We start from the raw sequence: 23,545 nt of genomic DNA on the forward strand, positions 1-23,545 counted from the left end.
GTTTACAAAAGATGAAATATAAATAGAAGGTAAACCAGTTAAATCAGTATTTTATACTATTCTATAGTAGCAGTATAAAAGTCTCAGGAATCTAGAATCTAATAATAATAATATAATATAATATAATCACAGTAGATAAGTAGTGACAAAACTATAACCTGCCACAAAAAATTAAAAGTTGTAATCTACAGTAATATATATTTGTACTAAACAAAACCTTAATCAACAGGCCTTAAGAAAAATCACCAAAACAACGAAACAAAGATCTTGCAGATACCTTGCCTCCTGTAATGGGTCTAAAAAGAAGAGTCAGCTTTTGAATAACATGAGAACTGATCCAGTAGTGGCCCCCAATCTATTGGGCACCAGGGATCGGTTCCATGGAGAAAGATTTTTCCGTGGACCGAAGGGGATGTGGTTTTGTGTGCTGCCTGCATCCCATGGATGGGGCTTCACTTCTTTGCACGGCCCCGGTTTCTGGCATGCTGCGGATCGGTGTCGGTCCACGGACCAGGGGGTAGGGACCCTGATCCAGAGAGAAACAGTCTTTTGGTACATAGCTTTCATGTCATAAAGAGATCTAAAAGTTAAACCAATACCTTTAATTGTGCCAGAAGAAATTGATTGGCTACCCAGTTATCCCAACATCTATTGTTGGGATGGGGCCACCTTAGGCTTTCCAGAAATAAGCAATATCACTTTGCATTCTCTGAAATCTCTGCCTTTTCAAGGACCCCCTTATGTGGACTGCATTCTAGGTCTCCATTTCAAAGGCTAAGGAAGTTTAAATTAGCATGGAAGACCATCTCTTTATAGCCTACGTAGCAATGTAATTAACAATAGCAACCATCATTGGCAGGCATTAATTTCTCTACCTAGGTGGCTGGATGAATTCAGTGTAGCCAAATGCTCTGATCTTTGGCCTCCCAGTTGGCAGCATTTGTCCAACAATTGTAAAGTGGATCCCCAAATAAAACCCACTAGGTTTTCCACAAGTACAGTAATTGTCTAAATTCTAGCAGTTTGAAGTTCTTTTGTTATTTCATAATTTTCCTATGAAGGAGAGAAACTACTTCGTTATTAACTGAAATGTGCCTATTAATTTAAATGCAACAGGGTTACACCATCAAAGATCCTGGCCCAATGTAATTAAAAGTCTGGTTAAGCAATATTGAGTAAAAGTGATTTCTGGTGAATTCTGTTATAGTTAAGCTACATTTTTTAAAAAAGTTGTTTTCATATATTCAGGAACATAACAAACCCGTAAGATATAGTGATTTCATTCTTGATTTGTTTCCCTTCTTATTAATTCTGTGTGCTATTATCAGCCGTATCTCTGAATGTCCATTTCCAAAATTTCAACAACATTTGTTACACGGCAGATTTCCCATGCGCACCAACGATGAAAATGGCATTACAAACCAGCATAGGCCAACTATATGGCAGCTACGGTTAGCATCTAATATGTTTTTAAAAAGTTAAACTGCTAATTTCTTAGCAACGTTTTATCTTTTTTCCAAGTTCTATGACTTTAGTACTTCGGGATCATGTTAGATCAAAAGACATGTTGTCTTCTGGCAAAAGACAGTTGCCAAAAAGAGTGATACACTTGACATCTATGCAAAAAAATTAATAATGGCCTGGCAAATGAAAAAAGTGTTTTGTTTGCCTACTTTAAAGAGCCATAATGAATCAATCTTCCTTGTTCAAAGAACAAAACAATCTATTTTTCTTTTGGAAGTGTTGATGTGGTGTGGAATGCTCAAAAATAAGGCTATATATAGTATAATCTTTCAGCTGAGTACCACTGTGTTTTTATTTGATCGGAGTGACAAGCCAAATAAAATGGGTTTGCCATTTTTGAAAATACATGGGAAAATGCATAGGGAAGCCCCCCGGGAGGGGTTCTAGATGATCAGGAAACCTAGCTCACAGGGTGATTGTGGGGGGAAATTGGAAAAGGGGAACTCTGTAGGCCTCCTTGAGCCACCAAGTGGAAAGTAAGATACAAATCTAATGAAATAAATGTAAAATAACTTTAGAGAGGACAAAATTCATATCAGTGTAACAGAGGTGGTATTCAGCAGGTTCTGACCAGTTCTGGAGAACTGGTAGCAGAAATTTTGAGTAGTTCGGAGAACCTGCAAATCCCACCTTTGACTGGAGATTTTACAGTATCCTTCCCCTGCCACGCCCATCAAGCCACGCCCACAGAACCGGTAGTATTAAAATATTTGAATCCGACCACTGCAGTGCATAGACAGGTAGAGTAAATAAACCACATTTGCTTTTGTGATTCAACTATTGATTCTCCTTATAATAATACTCTGAGATAACCTGTGTACCGAACATCAATGTACATGTTAAAAACTGCGTATTTTATCTCAATAATTCTTTCATCAAGAGCAGTTTGGAGTAGTGATTTAAGACACCAGCGTAGAAATGGGAAGACCCGAAGTTCTAGTTCAGGGGTGTTAAACTCGCGGCCCACGGGCCAGATGCATCCCGTACTGGCCATGCTCACCCCCAGTTTAGCAAAGGGGGGAAAAGTTGCAATACGTCACATGATGACAACGAGTTTGACATCCCTGTTCTCGTTCCTGCCTTAGGCACAAAGCCATTTGGGGGAATCTTGGACCAGTCATTCTTTCTCACTCTAGGAAGAAGGAAATGGCAAACCATTTTCGAAAATCTAGCCAGGAAAATGGCAGGGACTGGTGCAGGCAGTCACCAGAAGTCAATACTGACTTGAAGGCACACACCAAGGACAAAGCAAAGCATGGCATTAGCTCTGTATGGTAGGTCAATGCTAGCATTCACATGTTAAAGATGAAGAGTTGAAGATGAAATACAATATGATCAGCTTTGTATACATAAACAGAGGATTTCTTGGTGGAAGATAAGGCTCTAGCTTTTTTTTTTTTTTTGCACTGAAATTTTTGTACATATGATCTTACGTTATTTATTTTTGCCACCTGCATGATTGCAACAGAACATTCAAAATGCAACTGCTGGGTACAATTAGCCATCCACTGATCATACTCTCATATATTAGTTTTTACTCTGAAATCACTTGACTATTTTTGGATTCAGAAACAAGCAGTGATGACGTATGAAGGGAAGGAAAATGGAGGATAGAATTCACATTTCTAGAAGAATTATTTTTGGTTAACACACCATGGCTTTTTAAATCTGATTAATATCCCATCATTGGAAAGGAGAGTGTAAAGTAGAAAGAAAAGAAAAAAACACAAAGAGGTCAAGACTTTGTCCCACATCTATTTTGAGGCAGATGTCTTCCTTGGGAGTGTCTTTTGGCTGTTAGTCCTCAAGTTGAAGAGCAGTGATTTATGTCAACCACAGAGTGGTTTTTTTTCAGGCTGTTGGTGGCCTAGTCAATCATTATTCATTATATTTATTGTCCAAGATGTAGTAAAAATAGATGGTTGGTGCCAGTCAGAATTGGATATCACAGACATTTAAGCTGCTTATCACTCTATTTTTTCTTCTTCATATTTTCTCCAGGATATTAAACAGCAGCCTAGAATTATATCTTAAATGTCAAATGTAAGTTTAAGAAAACAAAAGGGTTTTTTCCTGCCTGTATTGCTAACTGAAAGCTTGGAAGAGACCTATGTGTCACCATCTCCTGCGAAATTTGCATCCTTGCCGCCCAGTTTGAGAGCTGTTTATGATTATCCCATGATTGCACGGATTTCTTTGTACTCATTCCCAGAGTGAAAGCTATGGTAAATCAGGTTCTCAGGAGACCTGATTAGGGATTTTAATGAATTCTACACGATTGAAATCGTATATTTATCGGATGGGGTTTGGTAGCATTTCATGCCATTCAAGCCCTCCTCTCTGGATGGATGCATCTTCTGGTTTAAGGAGAAATTGCAGCAAAGCCCCAAAGGGCAATCCATCATAATCCTGGCAAGTGAGAAGGTCCTTCTTGCCAGAAAAAAAATAAAAATCCAAACCCCATCCGATAAATATGCTACTTGGCTGACCTACATGGCTCTATGGCCTAATAAAATCCATGCAAATTTGAGCAATGCTGGAACCAAAGCGTCTCCCGGGAGAGCAATGCTGCAGGCTGTGTGTGGCACTGCAAGTGCTCCATTCCCAAAAGGTAGCTGGAGCTGTGCGTTCTTATGCAGGATCCCACACCCTCCTGGCTTCTCTGTGAGGGCCATTACAAGACTGAGTTGTTATGTTAGTTCCAGTTGTATGCCAAAGTTTATAGTAGTGGGTAAATCTAGAACAAATGCTAAGTTTCTCTGGACCCCGAAGCGTTCAGAAGCTTGCACAAACTCTTCATGGCCTAAAGGTATATTTCTGCCAATCTGAACACATTGTCTGTATATGCACAATAGTTTATAGCAGGGACCTGCACACTTGGCAACTTTAAGACTGGGGAATTTAAGACATGCTGGTGGGGGAATTCTGGGTGTTGCAAAGTCCACATGCCTTAAAGTTGCCACGTTTGGAGAAATCCAGTTTACAGATTAAAAATAAGGAAACTGACTAAATAAAATAGAAGCAAAAGTTTGACCAGCCATTGAGTCAGTACTTCATAAATTGATACTTGATAGTGGTTAAGAGCGCTAGAAACCAGGAGGCTTTGAGTTCTAGTCCTGCCTTAGCTGTGAAAACCAGCTTGAGTTCCTTGGGTCAGTCATTCTCTCTCTCTCAACCCAGTACTGGTTCCAAAGTATTCCAGGTATATTAAGATTTACTTTTGCATACTTTAGATAATAACCATTGAGATGACATTAAAGATAAGTTTTATTTCTATGAACTCTCCCATGCAGATCATTGTTTTATAAACCATCATGTACTGTGAACCGCTGCTTCAGTGTCAATTAAACTTGTCAACTGATCATTTACGTTGATCTGAGGGTTCTGCTTTGCAGAATTGATCAGTTTTCAGGTGGTTCTTGCAGAGATTATTTATGAATATGATCAGCAGGCTGAAAGCAACTATATGCATTAAATGCCTTAGTTATTTTACATTCCTGGTCAATCAACCAAAACTTTACTGTATTTTCAGTGGGCTGGCTGGTTCCCAGCTTGCTAAATTATCATTTGTGCAGGCATCATAACCACATATGTTATATGTCAGGTTGTGTATCTGATTCCTGATTGGCTAGGATCTCATGTCTCTCATTAACAAAAATTATACTAGCAATCATGTAAATGGCTTTTCGAAATATTGAAAAATGGAGCAGGACTGATCCTTTCAAACTTTAACAATGTCCCTATTAAAAATGAATCTTGTGACAATTGAATGTGACAACTGTAGCTTAGTTATGTCTCATTGCTCAAAAGAATACAAAACATTAGAATCAAATATATATAATCAAATACAGAGCACTGTCATTTCATACTGGATGATGATGTCATTTGCTGTTCTGTTATTTTCTCATAAGATTGCATTTTTCTGTAATTTATGAGGGTTGAAGTCAACACCCGCTTTGTATAATGGATACAAAGATATGTAGAATATATATTATTAGGACATCGAAGGAGTATAATAATTACAGAAAGAGATGTGCATTTTAGACCTTCTTTTAGCAGCAAGCGCTGATGTTCAATTTCGGACATTCTAGGTTAGAAACAATGGGCTTAGATCTGCTATTTATTTTGTGCAGTAAAGGTTTCTCTCTCACACACATTTTATATATTAATGGTTCAACTATGCATTTTTATGTGGGTGCGAAATCAAAAACGCACAACTTTGTTATGGATAAATATCATCCTGTACAATTTGCTTTAAACCAGTCTAACTGAAAACAGAAACCTCCCACATGTTTCCAGCTTTAGGAATCTGTCACTTTAATCATGAGAAAATCCAGGCCTGTTGATAGCAATGATGTCACACTTTTAGCCTCTGTTCATTTAAAGCACACGGTTGAAGCAGACAAATTGGTTTTGGTATATTGGGCTGGATGCCTTAACAAGACATTCAACAGGACCTTCACCCAGGATATTGGCTAGACTAGCTTACAATATTAGAAAAATAAACATTCATTTGAAAATACAAGAAATGGTCAGGTTGAATTCCTTTTCAAGGGCTGACTTTTAAAAAAGGAAGCTCAATGGATATGTTATAATTCAGATGTTGAGTGAAAAGAAATAAAGGTTGACACTAGTAACATTTTTGTAGACTTGATTGTACATAGAGCCTTCTGAGTTGTGGAACCTTCCATTGGCCTCTCTGGGCAGCTGTGTGGACAAGACTTAGTCCAGGGGTGTCCAACCTTGGCAACTTTAAGACTTGTGGACTTCAACTCCCAGAATTCCCTATAATGGCTGAGGACTTCTGGGAGTTGAAGTCCACAAGTCTTAAAATTGCCATGGTTGGACACCTGCACCTTAGAGGAAATAAGCAAATGAATTATTCTAAGTGAGAATAGAAACATATTTGGTCCATCCAGCAATAAGAGAGGAAACAGGTTTGTTTTGAAATCTGTACTTCCAGGACTGTGGGAACCCTTCGGATAGGGCAGAACTGCTAATGATATATTAACGTCACCTTCAACTGTTTTATTTTTATTTTTTTAATTTTATTTTATTTTATTTATTTTGTCAATCACTTGCAAGATAATAGGTATAAGGATAAACATAGTTATGAATACAAGAAATGAATACATATAAGAAAAATAAAAGAAACAATAGGACAGGGACGGTAGGCACGTTGGTGCGCTTATGCATGCCCCCTACAGACCTCTTAGGAAAGGGATGAGGTCAATAATAGAAAGTCTAAGGTTAAAGTTTTTGGGGTTTGGGGAAGAAACCACAGAGTCAGGTAGAGTATTCCAGACATTGACCACTCTGTTGCTGAAGTCGTATTTCCTGCAATCAAGTTTGGTGTGGTTTACCATAAGTTTGTATCTATTGTGTGCTCTGGTATTGTTATGGTTGAAGCTGAAGTATTCATTGACAGGTAGGACATTGAAATATATAATTTTATATACTATACTTAGATCAGTCCAAAAATCTAGTTCTAGATTTTCTAGGCCTAGAATTTCAAGTCTGGTGGCATAAGGTATTCTGCAACGAGTAGAGAAGTGTAGAACTCTTCTTGTGAAATATTTCTGGACTTTCTCAACTGTGTTAATATCAGATACGTAATGTGGGTTCCAGACTGATGAACTGTATTTGAGTATTGGTCTGGCAAATGTTTTGTATGCTCTGGTTAGTAGTGTGATATTACCAGAGAAAAAGCTACGTAGGATTAGATTAACAACTCTTAATGCCTTTTTGGCTATGTAGTTACAGTGAGCTCTAGCACTCAGGTTATTAGCACTTGTTATCCTCGTGATATATTGAAGTTATAGTTTCCAGGATTCCCAGCAATGGGAAGGCTGGAACCAGTAATCTCAACTCTTCAACAGAAAATCAAGTTGGAGAAAGTTGCACTAGTAGCTAAATTGATACGACCCACCTCCAACCACTTACTTCCAAAAACTTGCCAAGAAAACTGCAGGAATATGTCCGGGTAGTGGCCAGGAGTCAACAGTGACTCAAAAGCACGTAACACCCCCCCCAAGTACATAAGCACAAAAATGATAGAGGGGGGAAAAAATCCACACCTTCAGAGATATATAAATTTAAATAGGAAATTATAACTAAAACCCTTATTCATAGGGTAGACTTTATGGAGGAATTTGAGAGACAGAAAGCCAGAAGAGCAGCTGAAGTTTAACAGAGCAGGCATGAGAAATTAGGAAAGGCCACACCTAGACAAGGGAGTGAGCCTTTGTGTATGTATATGTTTGTATAGGTCAAGGAAAGCTCTGAATGTAAAAGTTATGGAAGGTATTTTTACATTTAAATAAAGACTTGGACAAGGAAGCTGTGTAGAGATAATGGCATCTCTCGTATGATAATAATGAGATTCTGGATAATTCTCATTCTGAAACCTCATTCAATTGCCTGATTCTGAATAATGAAGCAATTGAATGATTTGGGTTATAGAATAGAAATAAAATAAGCTTTGGTTATTAAACAGTCTACAAGTAATTGCAGTAGTGAAGATACTTCACTACCGGATAGATCTGGAAACAAAACTAAAAAAAAATCTGTTTTTACTGAGATACATATCTACCCAATGGATACTCTGTTGACCAAAGAAAAGAAGTTAGATACTCCAAAGGGGTGGCCTTTATTTCTATTAATTATTAATCCCAGTGGAACCATGAACACCAGAGTAGGAATCACATGACACCCTCTATAGTGGGATACATTTAATGCCCCTGGAGATGAAACCTACGGTGTCTTTGTCCGGAGAGATGAAGAGAAGCTATTCAAGAATGCGACCGTCTTAATGGAAGGGGATGTTCATTATCTGAGCAGAAAAAAGTAAGTTAAGGGGCTTGCCTCTCCATTGCTTTCCTACACTGCCCTTATTTCAGGAATAAGGTTGAAGTTATACATACGTATACACACACGAACACACATAGAGAGACAATATGTTTTGGAACACCGGAAAGGGAGTCTTAAGATAGGATTGAGGGTTGGAGCAGAGAGAGTGAAGACTACATTAAGCATCCATTTCTACTAACATCCTTTTCCAGGAATACTATTGGAATACCAATATTGTACAGACGTTTGCTTGTAACTGTGGAATCCCTGAAATGTTAATAGAGTGGTAGACTAAGAGGTACAGTTTGGATTAGGTTTTGGACACGGACTAGAGCCTTCTGTGGGGAGCCAAGGGTGGGATGCAGCTGAGAAGCATCACTTGTCTAGTCACCGTATCTCTTATTCTACACTCTTTATCAATTGTACATTGTGCAATCACAGTTTGATTTTCTCCTCACACTTGCAGCCTCATATTACCTGAAATCAACTAGCTTTCAATGAATTAGAATGAAATTATAAATTGACACACACACACACACAAGTCTGTACCAGATCAGTCCCACCAAAAGTGGGCATTCAAACCCAGGACCCAGTTTCACCATCCAGAATTCCAGCTCATGCAGGTAAAGATTTTGTGGCCAGTTTCATTAGTGGGGAGGTTGCCCCCCAATCTCTCTCCCTCGCAGTCTCTCTGTTTATGTCCTTCAGGGGAACTTTAAAGTTTTGGAATTCTGAATTCAAAACACTGATTTTGAATATGAGACTTTGACATCACTGTGATTGATCCAGTACGTTTTGGATAACTATGTTAATCAACTTATTTTAATGAATATTTTCCTAAAGTTGGAGGGGTAGAGTCCTCTTTTTTGATCTAATCCTGGTCTTCTTTTTTCAATTATGTATGTTTTAACTATATGGCAAGATACAATGGAGAGTAATAATATAAGGCTGAAGTAAATACAGCTCCGTTGACTTCAGACCAATGGACATACCAACATACCTTCATGTATACTGTGTTTGTGATGTATTACATGATAAATTGTTAATTCTGGTCTTTTTATCCTGCAGTTGGTCTGTTGGCTTCCTGAATTTCAATCTTTTAGCCCATATAAAAAGACTCAGTTATTTTAGGCATACACACTTTTAAAAAGAGCCATATGATCCAACCGAGGGCTTACTACTTGACCAAGAGAGATTGAAGTAAAGTATATTTTGTATCATTATTGGTCACTATGAGGTGCTAGAAATCCATCTAAAGAAATAGGAGGTAAATAGTGAAGAAATAAAACATGATTATAGCTTACTTTCAATATTGTAGGAATTGAGGAACAAAAATAGAGATACAAGTTGTGTTACTTTTATGTATTTTGATATGGCAAAGCAGTGGGGGATTCCAGAAGGTCTGAATAAAAATGGCTTATTTTGGTTTGAAGTTCCTATACTAAGATTTTATCTATTCCTAGTAATTGATCCCATGTATTAATGACCTGAGCTAATATAGGAATCAGTTTTAAAAGACAGGTCTAAGTTATAGAATGTTATCAATTTGCCCGATGGCATAATTTTTTAGATGCAGAACTGAGTAGAATATACTTTTGACTTGCTCAAGTCAATATTAAATATAAGTAAAAGAATTACTGATCTATGCTTCCCTTGTACCCCTTTCCTTTAAATTCATTTTTTAAAATAAATTATGCCATCTGGTATAAACCTATTAATATTAGCAAGACGCTAAAAGTGCATTTCAGGATTTATGAATAAAAAAAGGAATGAAAATTGGACTTAAAATACTTATTTATCAGTTCTCTTGTAGATTTTAAAATAAGGTTCAGCTATGGGAAAAAATGTTGATTGTCCAAAAAAAACATTGCATTTGTATTATATTCACAATCCATTTCAGTTTAGTAAACTATCGGGATAATTTTTGCAATATGTAGTTTATCATGACCTCTTCCCCTCTTTAAATTTGACTTGCGGTCAAGTGTTGATACGACTGTTTAAAAACTCCAGGCCAATATCTTATAGGGAGCTTGTATTTCAACCCTAAAATCCCATCCGAGCTATACAATTTGGAGACCTTAATGCATACCAGCCTTAATTCACTTGTTATATTGGGCTTTCTCTGCTAATAGTTTCCAGCTGTAAGTAATACATTAGCAGATCTGTAACATAGTGGAAACATATTATTTAAAATGATGGCTTTTAGATAAATCAGGATTAAATGCCCATGTCATACGATTCAAAGGAAAATGTTTAATTGCTAGCGTGGCCAGTATCTCCTGTCCTCCTCATTTACTTAGCCCAAAGCAACGATTACGACGGCCTGAGTTTTCAGTCCACATTTGTAGAAAAGAGGGTACTTACTGTAGTTGTTGTTAAGATCTCGTCCTCCTTTGATTTTGCCCCTCTTGTCAATCTTGACGTACCACTGAGTTCGGCAGAACAGCCTTCTGACTCTCACATTCCCCCCTTCCATATAATCGTAGCTTCTAGTATGTCGCTCCGGGGAGGAACAGTTCACATTTGTAGCCATTTGCTCTGGGTTCATGTCATTGCAAGCTAAGGATAGAGCGCCCACCAGGAAGATAATGTAAAGATACGATCTGTTGAACAAAGTTGGCAGGATCCATGTCAATATCCATTTGTGCATTATAGTGCAGTATTCTGGGTGCTCACGAACAACATAATGAAAAAAATCCGTCTTCAGTAGCTCGTCGTTCCTTGGTCATTGACCTGTCCTCTTGTTTTTTCCCTGGATTTGTAAAGTGACTTAACCAGCGGCTGTGCTTCCTCTTGCAAACTTGCAAACAAACAGAAAACAAAACTTCTCTTCAAATATCGGTCTGTTAGAGAGAATCGGCCCTTTAAATATCCTCTAGCCAGGATTTCCTTCAAAGAAAGAGGTTGCAGTACCCTCAGCTGCTGTAACTTCTTTCGCTACTCGTATTCACTGCTCGTGCTGAAAGGAAAAGGTTTATCAGGAAATTGGTACGCCTAAATAATTATGGTCATTACATAAGCAAATGAATAAAACAGTTAAGAAGGCAAAATGTTTATGCAGGCACGTTAGCCATGGTCTGGGACGCTCTTCAGCGTCTGATAGCCCTGTTTGGCTGCCTTCCCTTTTCAGCTCAGTTGCCAGACTTTAGATGCAGAAAGTCACTCTTCAACCCCTTATCATTTGATTGCTTCACCCACCTTATTACGTTAGGAAATTCTCACAGGCTGGCTCCTATAACCCAGTTGTAAATATCAGGAGCACTGCATAAAACACCTCTCCCTATTTTTTTTTTACTCACTCCACACTCCATGCACACACAAGTACACAGATTTATTGCTGCTGGCTCTTAAGAAATTGTCAGGACCGTTGCCTCCGATATTACAGAATTGGTGAGGACAGGAAACTGTTAGCAGCTAAGAGCAATCTTTGGTGAAGTTTTCAAAGAAGACAGATAACTTACTTGCTCCTGTTGATAACAGCCGGACGCACAAGTATTCCATTTCTCCCGTTTGCCTTTTGCAACATGAGAGGCTCTACTGTAGCTCCAAACTTTCCTAGCTCGGAGAAGACTGCGACGGGATCATAATTGTTTCCATAAATCAACATGCGCAAGAGGGTGTGTGCCTATACACTTGTGTGTGTGTGTGTTTATGCGCAAGGGAGAGCGAAGGAGTGAGAGAGAGAGAGAGAGAGAGAGAGAGAGATGTGTTGTCTTTAGCTTATTTAGAAGTAAAAAAAAAATAAGGAAAACCTTTGCTGACCTCTCTTGGAAGCAATTAGGACATAACCAGTCAACTGTCAGTGGAATACAGGAAGGAAAAGTAAATGCTGTGTGGAATTCTGTAGTCATCAGAAGGTGCTAAGACTGTGGTTGATGCCATGGGTCTCAAATCTTCTAGAATCCTGAATTCTTTGGTTCCTAAATGCAAACACTATCTTATTGTTTTTGACTGTTTATTTAGCAAACCATGATCCTTTACTGAAGCAGATGCACATTTCTTTCTCCAACCTGATGGGCTGCACTTAACTTTCTTTCATAGGGGCTGATTCAACTAATATTCTGACTTTCCTTACCCCACCCCACTAAATTGTACACATGGGCTATAATAGTCCTTAACAGGGGTCGCCAACCTTTTGGACCTCAGGGATCACCAAACTCATATTTTTTAAATCCTGCGGACCACTAATATGAATTTTGACTGGTGGTGGCTTGCTGACATTGGTAGGAAAGTCGGTCCCCTATTCCAGAGTTGCAGTAGTCACAAGACTGGCCCTCTGGTCATCCCGGAGCAGCTGCTCCTCCACCTGGGTGCACCGGCCTGCCATGGACTGGAGGAGCTGCTCTGGGAGGACCAAAGGGCCAATCTTGTGACTACTGCAGCTCTGGAATATGGGACCGACTTTCCCACCAACGTCAGCAAGCCACCTCGGGACAGGTTTTTCTCCTCCGCCATTAGTCTTACCTTCCAGTTCCAGCTTGCGTGGCTCTACTCAAGGTAAGGTTTGTGCTTGGCCGAAGGGTGGGGGGCAGCAGGTGGGCGGGCCATGTGAGTGGCACAGCCTTGTGTTCTCACGCAGCCTGGATTAATTGCTTTGGGAGGAATGCTTTGGGGGGACATTTCTCTGCAGACCACCAAAATTTTCTCGCGGACTACCAGTGGTCCTCAGCCCACCAGTTGGCAACCACTGGTCTATAAGGCAAGGCTTAAATTGGCCTATGTCAGTCAGCTTTGGCCACTATCAGTCCTGCCCATCACTTGCTAAGTGAGAACAACAACATACTAAAATGATACTTGTATTTCCCCGTTTATTATCTTGGCATTCCAAGTCATATTCCATCTTGGATTCAATTATATTGCATTGTTTTCATGGAACGAAGCTGGATTATAGTCAGATTTGGAGTAAGTTCAAACGATACGGATATCTCTGGGTTGTCTGTCATCTTTACCAATGATTTGTCATCTATCAGTCAATGCCCACCACAGGTATCAATATAGGAATGAATACATGATTGAGAGAAAAAAGTAAATCTGGGCAGTTCTGAAAATAGCACAGCAGCTAGTCATAGCTTTCCCATTGGTGAGGAACTGTATTAGCCTTCTTTGTAAAAACTCCAGCATGGTGGGGATTTCACTTTCATCGAAAAGCTTTCCGCATTATTTTTTATAGCTTATTATTTCAAGAAGTGCAGAAAAATGTAGCTATTGCTTTGTAACGGGATCAAGTCATCGGACAGTCAACCCCATTATAGCTTCAGTATGCTACAATGGCTGTTCAAGATCTCATAATTGGGACCAAACACCTGAGATTTTTTTAAGCTGGAATCAATCCAAGAACCTTCTCGATTTGGGTATGCATGTTCTTCCAAAACCAAGTAGTTTTCCTTAGGATGATTCCTAGGGCTCCTTCCTAGGGCTGTGAGAGAATGACTGCCAGATGGCTTTATGCTTAAGGCACTACTAGAACTCCCAATTTCTAATCTGATGCCTTAACCCCTACTTCAAACTGGCTGTCCTTCCAAAGCCCCATAAGGCTAGTATGATTAAAATAGAACAATGGAACAACTTGCCTCCAGAAGTTGTGGATGCTCCAACACTGGAAGTTTTTAAAAAGATGTTGGATAGCCATTTCTCTCAAGGGGTATAGGGTTTCCTGCCTAGGCAGAGGGTGGACTAGAAGACCTCCAAAGGTCCCTTCCAACTCTGTTGTTCTATTTGATTTGAACAGTATAGTTATACATACATTAGTATGATTAGTGCAGTATAATTATACATACAATGCAGAGAAAATCACAAATGGGAAAATGATAAATACAGCATCCATAGGTGCCAAATTTACCATCATATTTGGTTTTCTGTAACTTGACTGTGGGTCCTTTTTCTGTAACGGCTATTATGTGCCAACTGTTTCCCCGGTTGTGTTGTTTCAAGCACATACATGCTTACATAGAGAGCCAGTTTTGTTTGATGGTTAGAGCACTAGGCTAGAAACCAGGAGACTGTGAGTTCTAGTCCTACCTTAGGCATGAATGCCCAGCCAGGTGACCTTGGGCCAGTCTCTCTCTCTCTCTCTCTCTCTCTCTCTCAGCCCAACCCACCTCACAAAGTTGTCCTTGTGGGAAAAATAGGACAAGGAAGGTGTCTTGTATATGTTTGCCACATCACATTATTTATAGAAATAATAAAGGTGGGATAAAAATTAGTGGCTAACAAACAAATGTTGTTGATTCTGAATAGTTGCCATCTATTATTGAAACCTCAGCAGCATTTGTGTGATTCCCCCCCTCCTCCCCCAATTTTGGTTTTACAGACATACCACCTGATACAAATTATTAAGTTTACAGGTATCCTGCCACCACTTTTACTTATTTCACAAGGGGCTTCCCACTCAGAACCTGAAAAGGAAACGTCTGCAGCATTTCTTAGAAGATGGGCTTGGTGGTCACAAATTTAGCATTTTCTAATATTTAAAGTTTAGCCATTCTTTTGGTCATCCCTGCATAGCTAACACGTTTGTTCGCATATCCAGTATAAGTTACCCTACTTTACCTGATACTTTGCTTCATTCCAGAAATCTGGAAATACTCAAGCTTTTAGAAAATGTTTCTCATATTTTTCTTCAGCTCTGGAAAAGAAATCATTTCAGTAGATTGCATAGTGCATAGCTTTTCTAGTTTAGTTTAGTTTAAAAAAAAAAGCTTTGTCTAAAAAAATTCTTTATTCATATTCTGCAGCACTGAATATGCAGTCCACTGAATTAGTGAGACGTCCATCATTTCTAAGGTGTGTCCATTTGGGAGTGAGGAATTATACATACAGTGCAGAGAAAAATCATAAATGGGAAAATGGTAAATATAGCATCCATAGTTATACCATCCAAATTATATACTTTTTATATGCACCCATTATGTATGCACCCATTATATACATTTTCTTGAGGAATGATTAAACAAGATTAGAAAAAGGGTAGTGAATATATTCTGCATACTAAATGTATTTAGTATATGTTAGTATATATTACTATATGCTTGGTATAAATATACTAAGTATGCATTAAATGTTTTGACCCTGCAACATGCCAGTGCTAAAGCAGAACCGATTCTTGTAATTCTTTAAGCATTCTGCTTACATAAAAAAATAGCTGAAATGTTTTAAAAATTTAGTTTTGGCTCTGGATTTTAATTGCATCTTGAATTAATCTTATCTTAATCTCACATGGATCAATGAAGCAGCAGATTTTAATGATGAATAAACTATATACCTGTGGGGGAAAACAAATCAAGGTATATTTTATAATAATTATTTCTCATAAAGTTAGATGCATCCTTTTTATATTAACAGTAGATACCTTGAAGTTTATAATACTGAGTGCTGCAATTCATAATATAACTTTAAAGGAGAAACTATTTGTGCCTGGCTAATATTTAATTGTGTCAACTTGCACATCACAGCAGCCTAGAAATATATACTATGAGTTTATGTGGGCCAATGTTCTGGTTTGTAATCTTTTTAAAAATGATTTTAAAATATTTCCAGGTGATGTTGGGGAAGGATCTATTTGTTGCAGATATGCATTCTCACATTCTTCAAAGCCTTTTGCCTTCAAATCCAAATTACTACACTATTAATATTTAATACTGTGTTCGGATTGACCAGGGATTTTTCTGCTTTAAATTGCTAATTACCTCTTATACTTTTAGCAAGCTAGACATCAAAAGACTAATCGTTCTTAATGAATAATCCTGACAGTCCTTTTAAAATTTAATTTCTTATTCCAGTTCCTCCCATTGAAAATTCTGGACAAAATATTAATGATACGGCAGAAGATTGAAAGCTTTACCCTAAAGTCTAAAAAAAATCAAAAATCAATAGAAGGATTTTATATTCTCTGCAGAAATGGGAGGGAACATCCCAAATTTGAAAATATCTTGTCAGGTAGACAATTACTTCATTTGATTTTATTTGTATTAGGAGATCTCACTAAAGAGTGGACTTCCATAAAGAGTATTTATTTTTTAATGTTTTTTACTAGACTTCTATTCCGCCATTATTTGTACTTCATAATCTTCTAATTGTTAAATTACATAACTTTTCAGCTCAAGTATTTTTTCAGAATAAGCAAAATTAATAATAAATTACCATAATCTTATTTCAGATCTAGGAAAAAATACATATCTAGTAATGACAGGTTGCACCTCTCTTTTATTTACCCTTTTTTTTTAATGGAGAATCAGTTGATTACCTGAAAACTATTGCAGAATTGTAAATACTGTAGGATAAATGACTTTTATGACAATACTGGACCACATAATAATGATGAGACTGAACAAATGTTCTTATTTTTAGCTTTCTGGTTCTCCTTGCCAGCAGTTTAACATTGTATTGATAAAGAGGAAGTTAAAACTATATATTAGACATCATCCAGATGCTATTTTCAGTAACTTAATATTTACTTATCAAAAAAATAATGTCAAGGATCTTTTTGCTTTTATTGCACATTCAGACAAGCCCCTGTTAATATGAAGGCCACTTTGGATACTGATTTAGGTAATCCAGTAGTTGATCCATTTCATCCCTGGAAAGAAAGTGATATCAAATTCCATCCCAAAATGTTGCTTAGAATTATATGGACCTGTCCATATAATTGCCAGGTGTCAAGACTGAGGACATCCCCAAATTGGAATCAGATTTCCTTTCTACCTCTGTCCAACAGCTGCACTGAAAAGTGTTGCTTGTACAACCCTGATTAGATCAGCATATAAATTACCCAATACCGTACTTCTTTAAAATGTTTGAAAGCACGAAAGGGTTATTTTAACCATGTTTTGGTGGTTGCAAAAAAGAGGCACTCTCTTGGTGGAAAATGTTTAATGAAATCTGTATTATTTCATGAAATTGAAGAGGGGATTGTTCTCCTGAGCTCGGCATCAGGTTAAGGCATTGGGATAGAAACCAGAAGACTGTGAGTTCGAGTCCCGCTTTAGGCGCGCAGCCAGTGGTGTGACTTTGAGACAATTCTCTCCCAGCTCTAGGAAGGAGACAGTGGGAAACCATTTCTGAAAAACATTGCCATGAAAACTGAAGGGGCCTTAAGAAGAGACTGGGCAACTGTTTGTCTGAAATTGTATAGGGCTTCCTGCCTGAGCAGGGGGTTGGACTGGAAGACCTCCAAGGTCCCTTCTAACTCTGTTATTCTGTATTCTGCGGTTATCAGGAGTCCAAAAGGGATTGAAAGGAACAATTTTTTAAAAATATGAGAAACCCCACCTACCCCAATAATCTTGGAATAATGAATCTTCAGAGGCAAGAATCAGCATTTTATAAAATATGGGAAGACAATATTCATCAAGTTAAGCACAAGATTTGCTTTTGTTACTTCTCATGATACATAGAATAGAATAGAATAGAATAGAATAGAATAGAATAGAATAGAATAGAATAGAATAGAATAGAATAGAATAGAATAGAATAGAATAGAATAGAATAGAATAGAAATTCTTTATTGGCCAAGTGTGATTGAACACACAAGGAATTTGTCTTGGTGCAAATACTCTCAGTATACATAAAAGAAAAGATAAATTCGTCAAGGGTCAAGAATCATCAGGTACAACACTTAATCATAGTCATAGGGTACAATAAGCAATCAAATCATACTAGGAAACCGTCAATATAATACCTGGGGATTATGAACAATTTTGGGGCAAACAGAAAGGAAGGTCAACAGGGACCTTCCTTTCTCTTTATTTTTTCCTTCCACAGCCTTGTTATTATTCTTTCCTTAGTTCTTCTTCTTTTCCATATAGATTACTCTTCAGTAAAAATTAAAAATACTGACCCTGCCAAAACTAAATTAACTTGGTATATATCATTCATCAGAATTCTTAGATTTTTACATCCTGGACTTTCATGCTCCTGCTTGACATCCACTTTTCTGCAAAAAAACATAGCAAGATGTTTGGTCTCGAAAGGAAACCTTAAGTTTCTGAGAAGATTCTTGTTAAACTTACCAGATGAACTCAGTACCCTTTTTCCATACCACGTTTCAGGAAAGCTGAAGAATTAAGGCAGACTTAATGGCAGTCATGTGCCTGTTTTAATTTTCACTAGAATCGGTTTGTTAATCTTCCCTCTTTTGTGTCCTCACCCTTCCTTGATAAATGAAACCAAGTGATGTTGGGGTTTTTTCTTCTTTTTTTCTTTTCCTGTTTAGTGTGGCTATATAAGAGTATTTTATAAAAACAGAAGTTAACAATTCCATATGTATATACTGCCCAGTTAGTTTTGTGATTTAAAATGGGTAAAACAACCCTCTCTTTTCTCCTTTTGTAGTTAGGAAATTTTCATGAGAGGCAAGTGATATATCCAGTTGTCCTACTGGATTCTCCGTTGCAAATCCCAAGTCCCCTCTGCCCAGATGAGCTGTATAAGGGAAATATGCTTTCCATCAAAGAGATCAAGTTCTGAATGAAGGCTTCCTTTGGGAATGCTGATGTCACCAAATTCCTGTCTATGATTTATACTTTTTGCGAAAGGTAGATGGCCCAGCTGTGGCCTGCATGAGGCATTCCTGGGACTAGAAGGTATACAGTCCAAAACCTGTCATTGTAGATAGACATTGCTGCCTTCTTGTCATTTTTAATGTAGCCGAAGGGAGAAATTAATCCAACATGCGATTGGAAGGTCTTTCTTTTATTATTTTTTTATAAAATCCAAGTGAGCATTCAGAATAATCAGTTTTACTATTTGACCTGCCACGTCCTTGACTTTGGAGAATGCAGTCTCCTGCCTTCCTGCTGTTTACAGACCTTGTAGGTCATGAGGTCTGGAAAAAGTAATGCAAGGCAGTTGTACAGCATTCAAAGTCATCGGACAGGTGGGGAAGAAGGTTAGAAATAGTTAAGAAGATGGTGACCGTGGCTACACAATTGAAGCCTCTCCCCTTTTTATGTGCACCACAATGCACATACAAGGCTATGAAAGGTCACAACCATTATCTCAACTTTTGGACCTCTTCTGTGGATGCGCTACATAGCATCTCATACCATCTTGCCCAGGCCATAATAAACGTGAACGACACAGATGTGAGGACTAACAAAACTGAAACTCTGGGACTCCCATATTTCCAGTCCAGAATATTAGCAATTCCACCTAGTTAATTAGAATGGTTTTTGCTGGAAGTGTATATCCTTATAGTTAAGCTTGTGCGAAGAATGCATGAGTGAAACATTTAAATATATCTTAAATCACCTAATGGAATCCTTGTGTACAGTATGTTTACTTGCTGTGTTCTATACTGCTTAATAGCAAACATTCTCTAGGTGATTATTAACATAAGGAGGAAAACAAAAACCATTTGTGTATATATGTATGTGTGTGTGTTTGTATGTATGTGTAATATATCTAGAACAGTGTATACTACAGAACAAAAATATTTCTTGACATAGTAAAGAGATTCTCCAAACTTTGGAGTGAGATTTTTAACATATAATTTGCTTAGTTTCTGAATTCAAATGATTACACCTGTTTCTATATAATGTTTTTTTATTTTTAAAATCCAAAAAAAGTAGTCTTTTTCCCGTGGTTAATTCCCCCCCGCCTGCCCCCCGCCCCCCCCCCCCCCCCCCCCCCCCCTCCCCCCACCCCCCCCCCCCCCCCCCCCCCCCCCCCCCCCCCCCCCCCCCCCTTTTTTTTTAGAAAAGCCTAAGAGCAAGTAAACCAAAGAATATGTATTTTCCAAGTGCAGAACTATTTTAAAGAAATTTTAGTATGTATACATTTTGCCTTGAAAGATTCATCACAGTACATCATGCAGTCTCTAACATTAATATTAATGTAATATTAATATTTTGTTGCCTTTTAAATTGCTTGGTTGCATTAGTTTAATGTAACACTTTATTGAGCTTGTCACATTTTTATTTTGGTAGTATAGGGGTAGGATTGGAAGCAGAACACAAATTTCTTATAGCTCACCACTGGGAATCTTAAGGCAAAGAGAGAAAGACAGGATATCAATTGTAAAACTGAAACAAAATTAAGTATTCAGTTAAGGCAGAAATAGAGAGCTATTTCCCACCCACCCCCTCCGTTGAATGTATGACTGTAACTTTGTCGCTTGTATCCTTATGATTTTTATTGACTGTTTCCTAGTATGATTCGATTGCTTATTGTACCCTATAACTATTATTAAGTGTTGCATCTAATGATTCTTGACTCTTGACGAGTGTATCTTTTATGTATACTGAGAGCATTTGCACCAAGACAAATTCCTTGTGTGTCCAATCACACTTGGCCAATAAAGAATTCTATTCTATTCTGTTGAGCATTACAATTCCTCCTATCTATCTGGAGGTCTTCCTTTTTCTTGGGAGGGGTCAGTCGAAACTAGGCAGAATCATTTATCCTTTTTCCCTCCCCTCTCCCTTTTCTGGGTCTTGGTGCAGATCTGAACTGATTTTTGAAATGCTTTCAAAAGCAACCTCAGGGTTATGTGTGAAGTTGAAGAAAAGAGTTCATCCCACAAATGCCGCAATTATGCCCTTGCATCATGACATCTGATGCAAGCATGCAAGTCATGGCATCGGCATGATGGTGTAAGAATCCCACCACCATTGTTTCCACCACAGCAGATGCTCTATCTATCATTGTTCCATTTATCGGAAATCCACATACCCCCAGCTCTCGAATTCCCAAAAATGTTTTTACTCTGACCAGCTAAAGGTTGCACAGTCTTGATTTGGAACCATAAACCACCTGGTCTTGCACAAAAAGGGAATCTTTTGGTGATTCATTAGAATCAAAGATTATCGTGAGTCGTAGAGCAGCTGCGGAAAAAGTTGCCTTAGCCTTTGACCCGTGAGTTGTGCGTTGTAGAAAAGAAATGGTGGCCTTCCAATTTGTTGCCAGCATTTTGCAATAGGGTTTCTAAAATGATTGTTTATATGTCCTTTGGTAATAAATAATTCCAAATCAGGCAAGCAATTGGAAGCACATGCCTTTTCAATGAAACGAAGGCTCGGATCAAGTTTTTTTTTTTTTTTGCTTCGTCTTTTTCTTTGCAAGCCAAGAATTGCTCTTAGAAACACGTGCAGAAATAATGGTATTCCTCTGATGGATATAATACAAAATACATGCTGTGGCATACTTAATAGGGTGGAAAGGCAGGCAGGCCAATAAAATAATATGGTGTGATTTGTTTTTTTTAAACTACGACCTGAAATTTTGAACATTCCAAATTTATAGTCTGTTGAAATTCAGAAACCTTTTTTTTAAGTCAAAGAAAATATCTAGATGCTCCCCTTGTTCAAGCTGTGTTTGTAAGCTAAAACCCTTTTGTCTGATGGAGATCATCTTTTGGTTTAGTTAGAAGGCTTTTCACAGATTCATGCAACAAAATAAAGCTTTCTCGCCTGGACCAAGAAGGACAGCATATCAATCACATCATCCAAATCTCTTTTCTAGTAAGACAAACTACATGTTTTGAACCTCTGTGATTAAACTTCTTGGACCTTCCTTCAGCATCTTTCTGATTCTCTGCAGGTGACTTCTGTCTGAGAATGGTATGTGGATTATAATCCAAAAGGCCCCTTAGACTCGTCTAACATTTACCTGTTTCATTAGGTGTTGCTTTCTATCCCAGAGAGCCATACTTTGGAAATTACCAGATTGCAGTGCATAGTTTCTAACCAGGGATTTGCTGCTCTCCTAGATAAATAGCAGAATATCAGCTTTGGATCAGTTTTACTTTGAAGTTCCAAATCTGAAACTTTTCTTGATGAGGTAGTTCGTCGGCCGTCTTCTCTATAACATTCATTATAAGGGCATCTATGTTTAAGATGTAGCTAATTTGGCTCTTAGATTACAATCAGAATATGTTCCCTGGTGGTCTCAGCGGCCCCCACCTTTTTTTTTATTAAACAGCAGGAGGGAAGGTTTTTCTTTTAGCTTGTTTCCAGTGCCTGCTCCACCCTTCTGAAGTACTTTTACTACGTAGCCACCAATGCCTCCCAAACCACCTCACGTTTTGAGAAAAACCCTCAGGGCATCCTTTTTTTTTATTTGAATTGATTTTCTACAGTTGTTTATCTTTTTTTTCAATCTGGTCATGGAAAGCACATCTGGTTCCTATTTTAATCAGTATTCCACGGGGAGCAACATCATATTTCGAGAGACCTAGCAATGCTAAAACAATAATCCATAATGATGCAACTGCTGGTAATTTGAAACATTTTTATCCACTGTTTTTAGAAGTGTGCTAATGGTATAGGCTAACTGATTTCACAGAGGGTCTTATTAGCAGATATGTAGATACTCTGACATAAGCAAGTGATTAGGCAAGCCATGGATTTCTGCTCTTATTGTAAGCATGAGTGGTACCGAATCCCATTGGCTTGCTGTGGATTCAAGTATTTCAGAATTAATTCTTTCTTTCTTTCTTTCTTTCTTTTTCTTTCTTTCTTTCTTTCTTTCTTTCTTTCTTTCTTTCTTTCTTTCTTTCTTTCTTTCTTTCTTTCTTTTCTCCTTCTCCTCTTCTTCTTCTTCTTCTTCTTCTTCTTCTTCTTCTTCTTCTTCTTCTTCTTCTTCTTCTTCTTCTTCTTCTTCTTCTTCTTCTTCTTCTTCTTCCTTCTTCCTCTCCTCCTCCTCCTCCTCCTCCTCCTCCTCCTCCTCCTCCTCCTCCTCCTCCTCCCTCCTCCTCCTTCTCTCTCTCTCCCTCCCTCCCCCCCTCCTTTCATCTAGACTTTAATAAAGGCTATAAGGTATAAAGGAGTCAGCCTCATTAAACTCACATTACACAGGAGACTTCTGTGTAAATGCAGCTGAGATTGCACTGCAAAGGAAATCATTTATACTGGTTGAAGGTCATTGAGTTGTTGGGACTGTACCAATTTGGCAAGTAACTTTTCCCTCTTACTGATTTTGATTTTTTTTTTTTTACAAAGAGATCACATTACAAGCAAAAAGCTGTATAATCTTCTGCGATGATGCTCATTCCACTTAGTAAAGGTATAAGCCTTTTCTAATTGACCAAATAAAATATTTTGGATGGGTTCAGTCTCTCAATAGCTTATAAAGTAGTAGCTTACCAAAAAATACTATTACTAGATTGAGCCAGTTTACAATGCAGTACTTGGCCAGTTAAGCAGTGCGGAATTAAGCAATCTCATCTCCTTATGCA

The 23,545-nt window shown here is 38.0% G+C and overlaps 2 protein-coding genes across 4 annotated transcripts in view; one reads left to right on the plus strand and one right to left on the minus strand.

Moving 5' to 3' along the window:
• FGF7 (fibroblast growth factor 7) overlaps window positions 1-11,984 on the minus strand; it is a 29,347-nt gene extending 17,363 nt beyond the window's left edge. The window contains exons 1-2 of the mRNA XM_026677096.2: window positions 11,835-11,984; window positions 10,738-11,332 (exon numbers count right to left, since the gene is read on the minus strand). Of these exons, the coding sequence (XP_026532881.1) occupies window positions 10,738-11,023 (286 nt within the window). The 5' untranslated portion in view covers window positions 11,024-11,332; window positions 11,835-11,984. The remainder of the gene's footprint in view (window positions 1-10,737; window positions 11,333-11,834) is intronic.
• The window catches only part of FAM227B (family with sequence similarity 227 member B), an 81,257-nt gene that overhangs the window by 29,946 nt on the left and 27,766 nt on the right, over window positions 1-23,545 (plus strand). The gene's annotated exons all lie outside the window — the stretch shown is intronic.

The sequence above is a fragment of the Notechis scutatus genome, chromosome 11, assembly GCF_049901735.1.
Source record: "Notechis scutatus isolate UNSWTSFEM ecotype Mainland chromosome 11, rNotScu1.2, whole genome shotgun sequence".
Lineage (NCBI taxonomy): Eukaryota > Metazoa > Chordata > Lepidosauria > Squamata > Elapidae > Notechis > Notechis scutatus.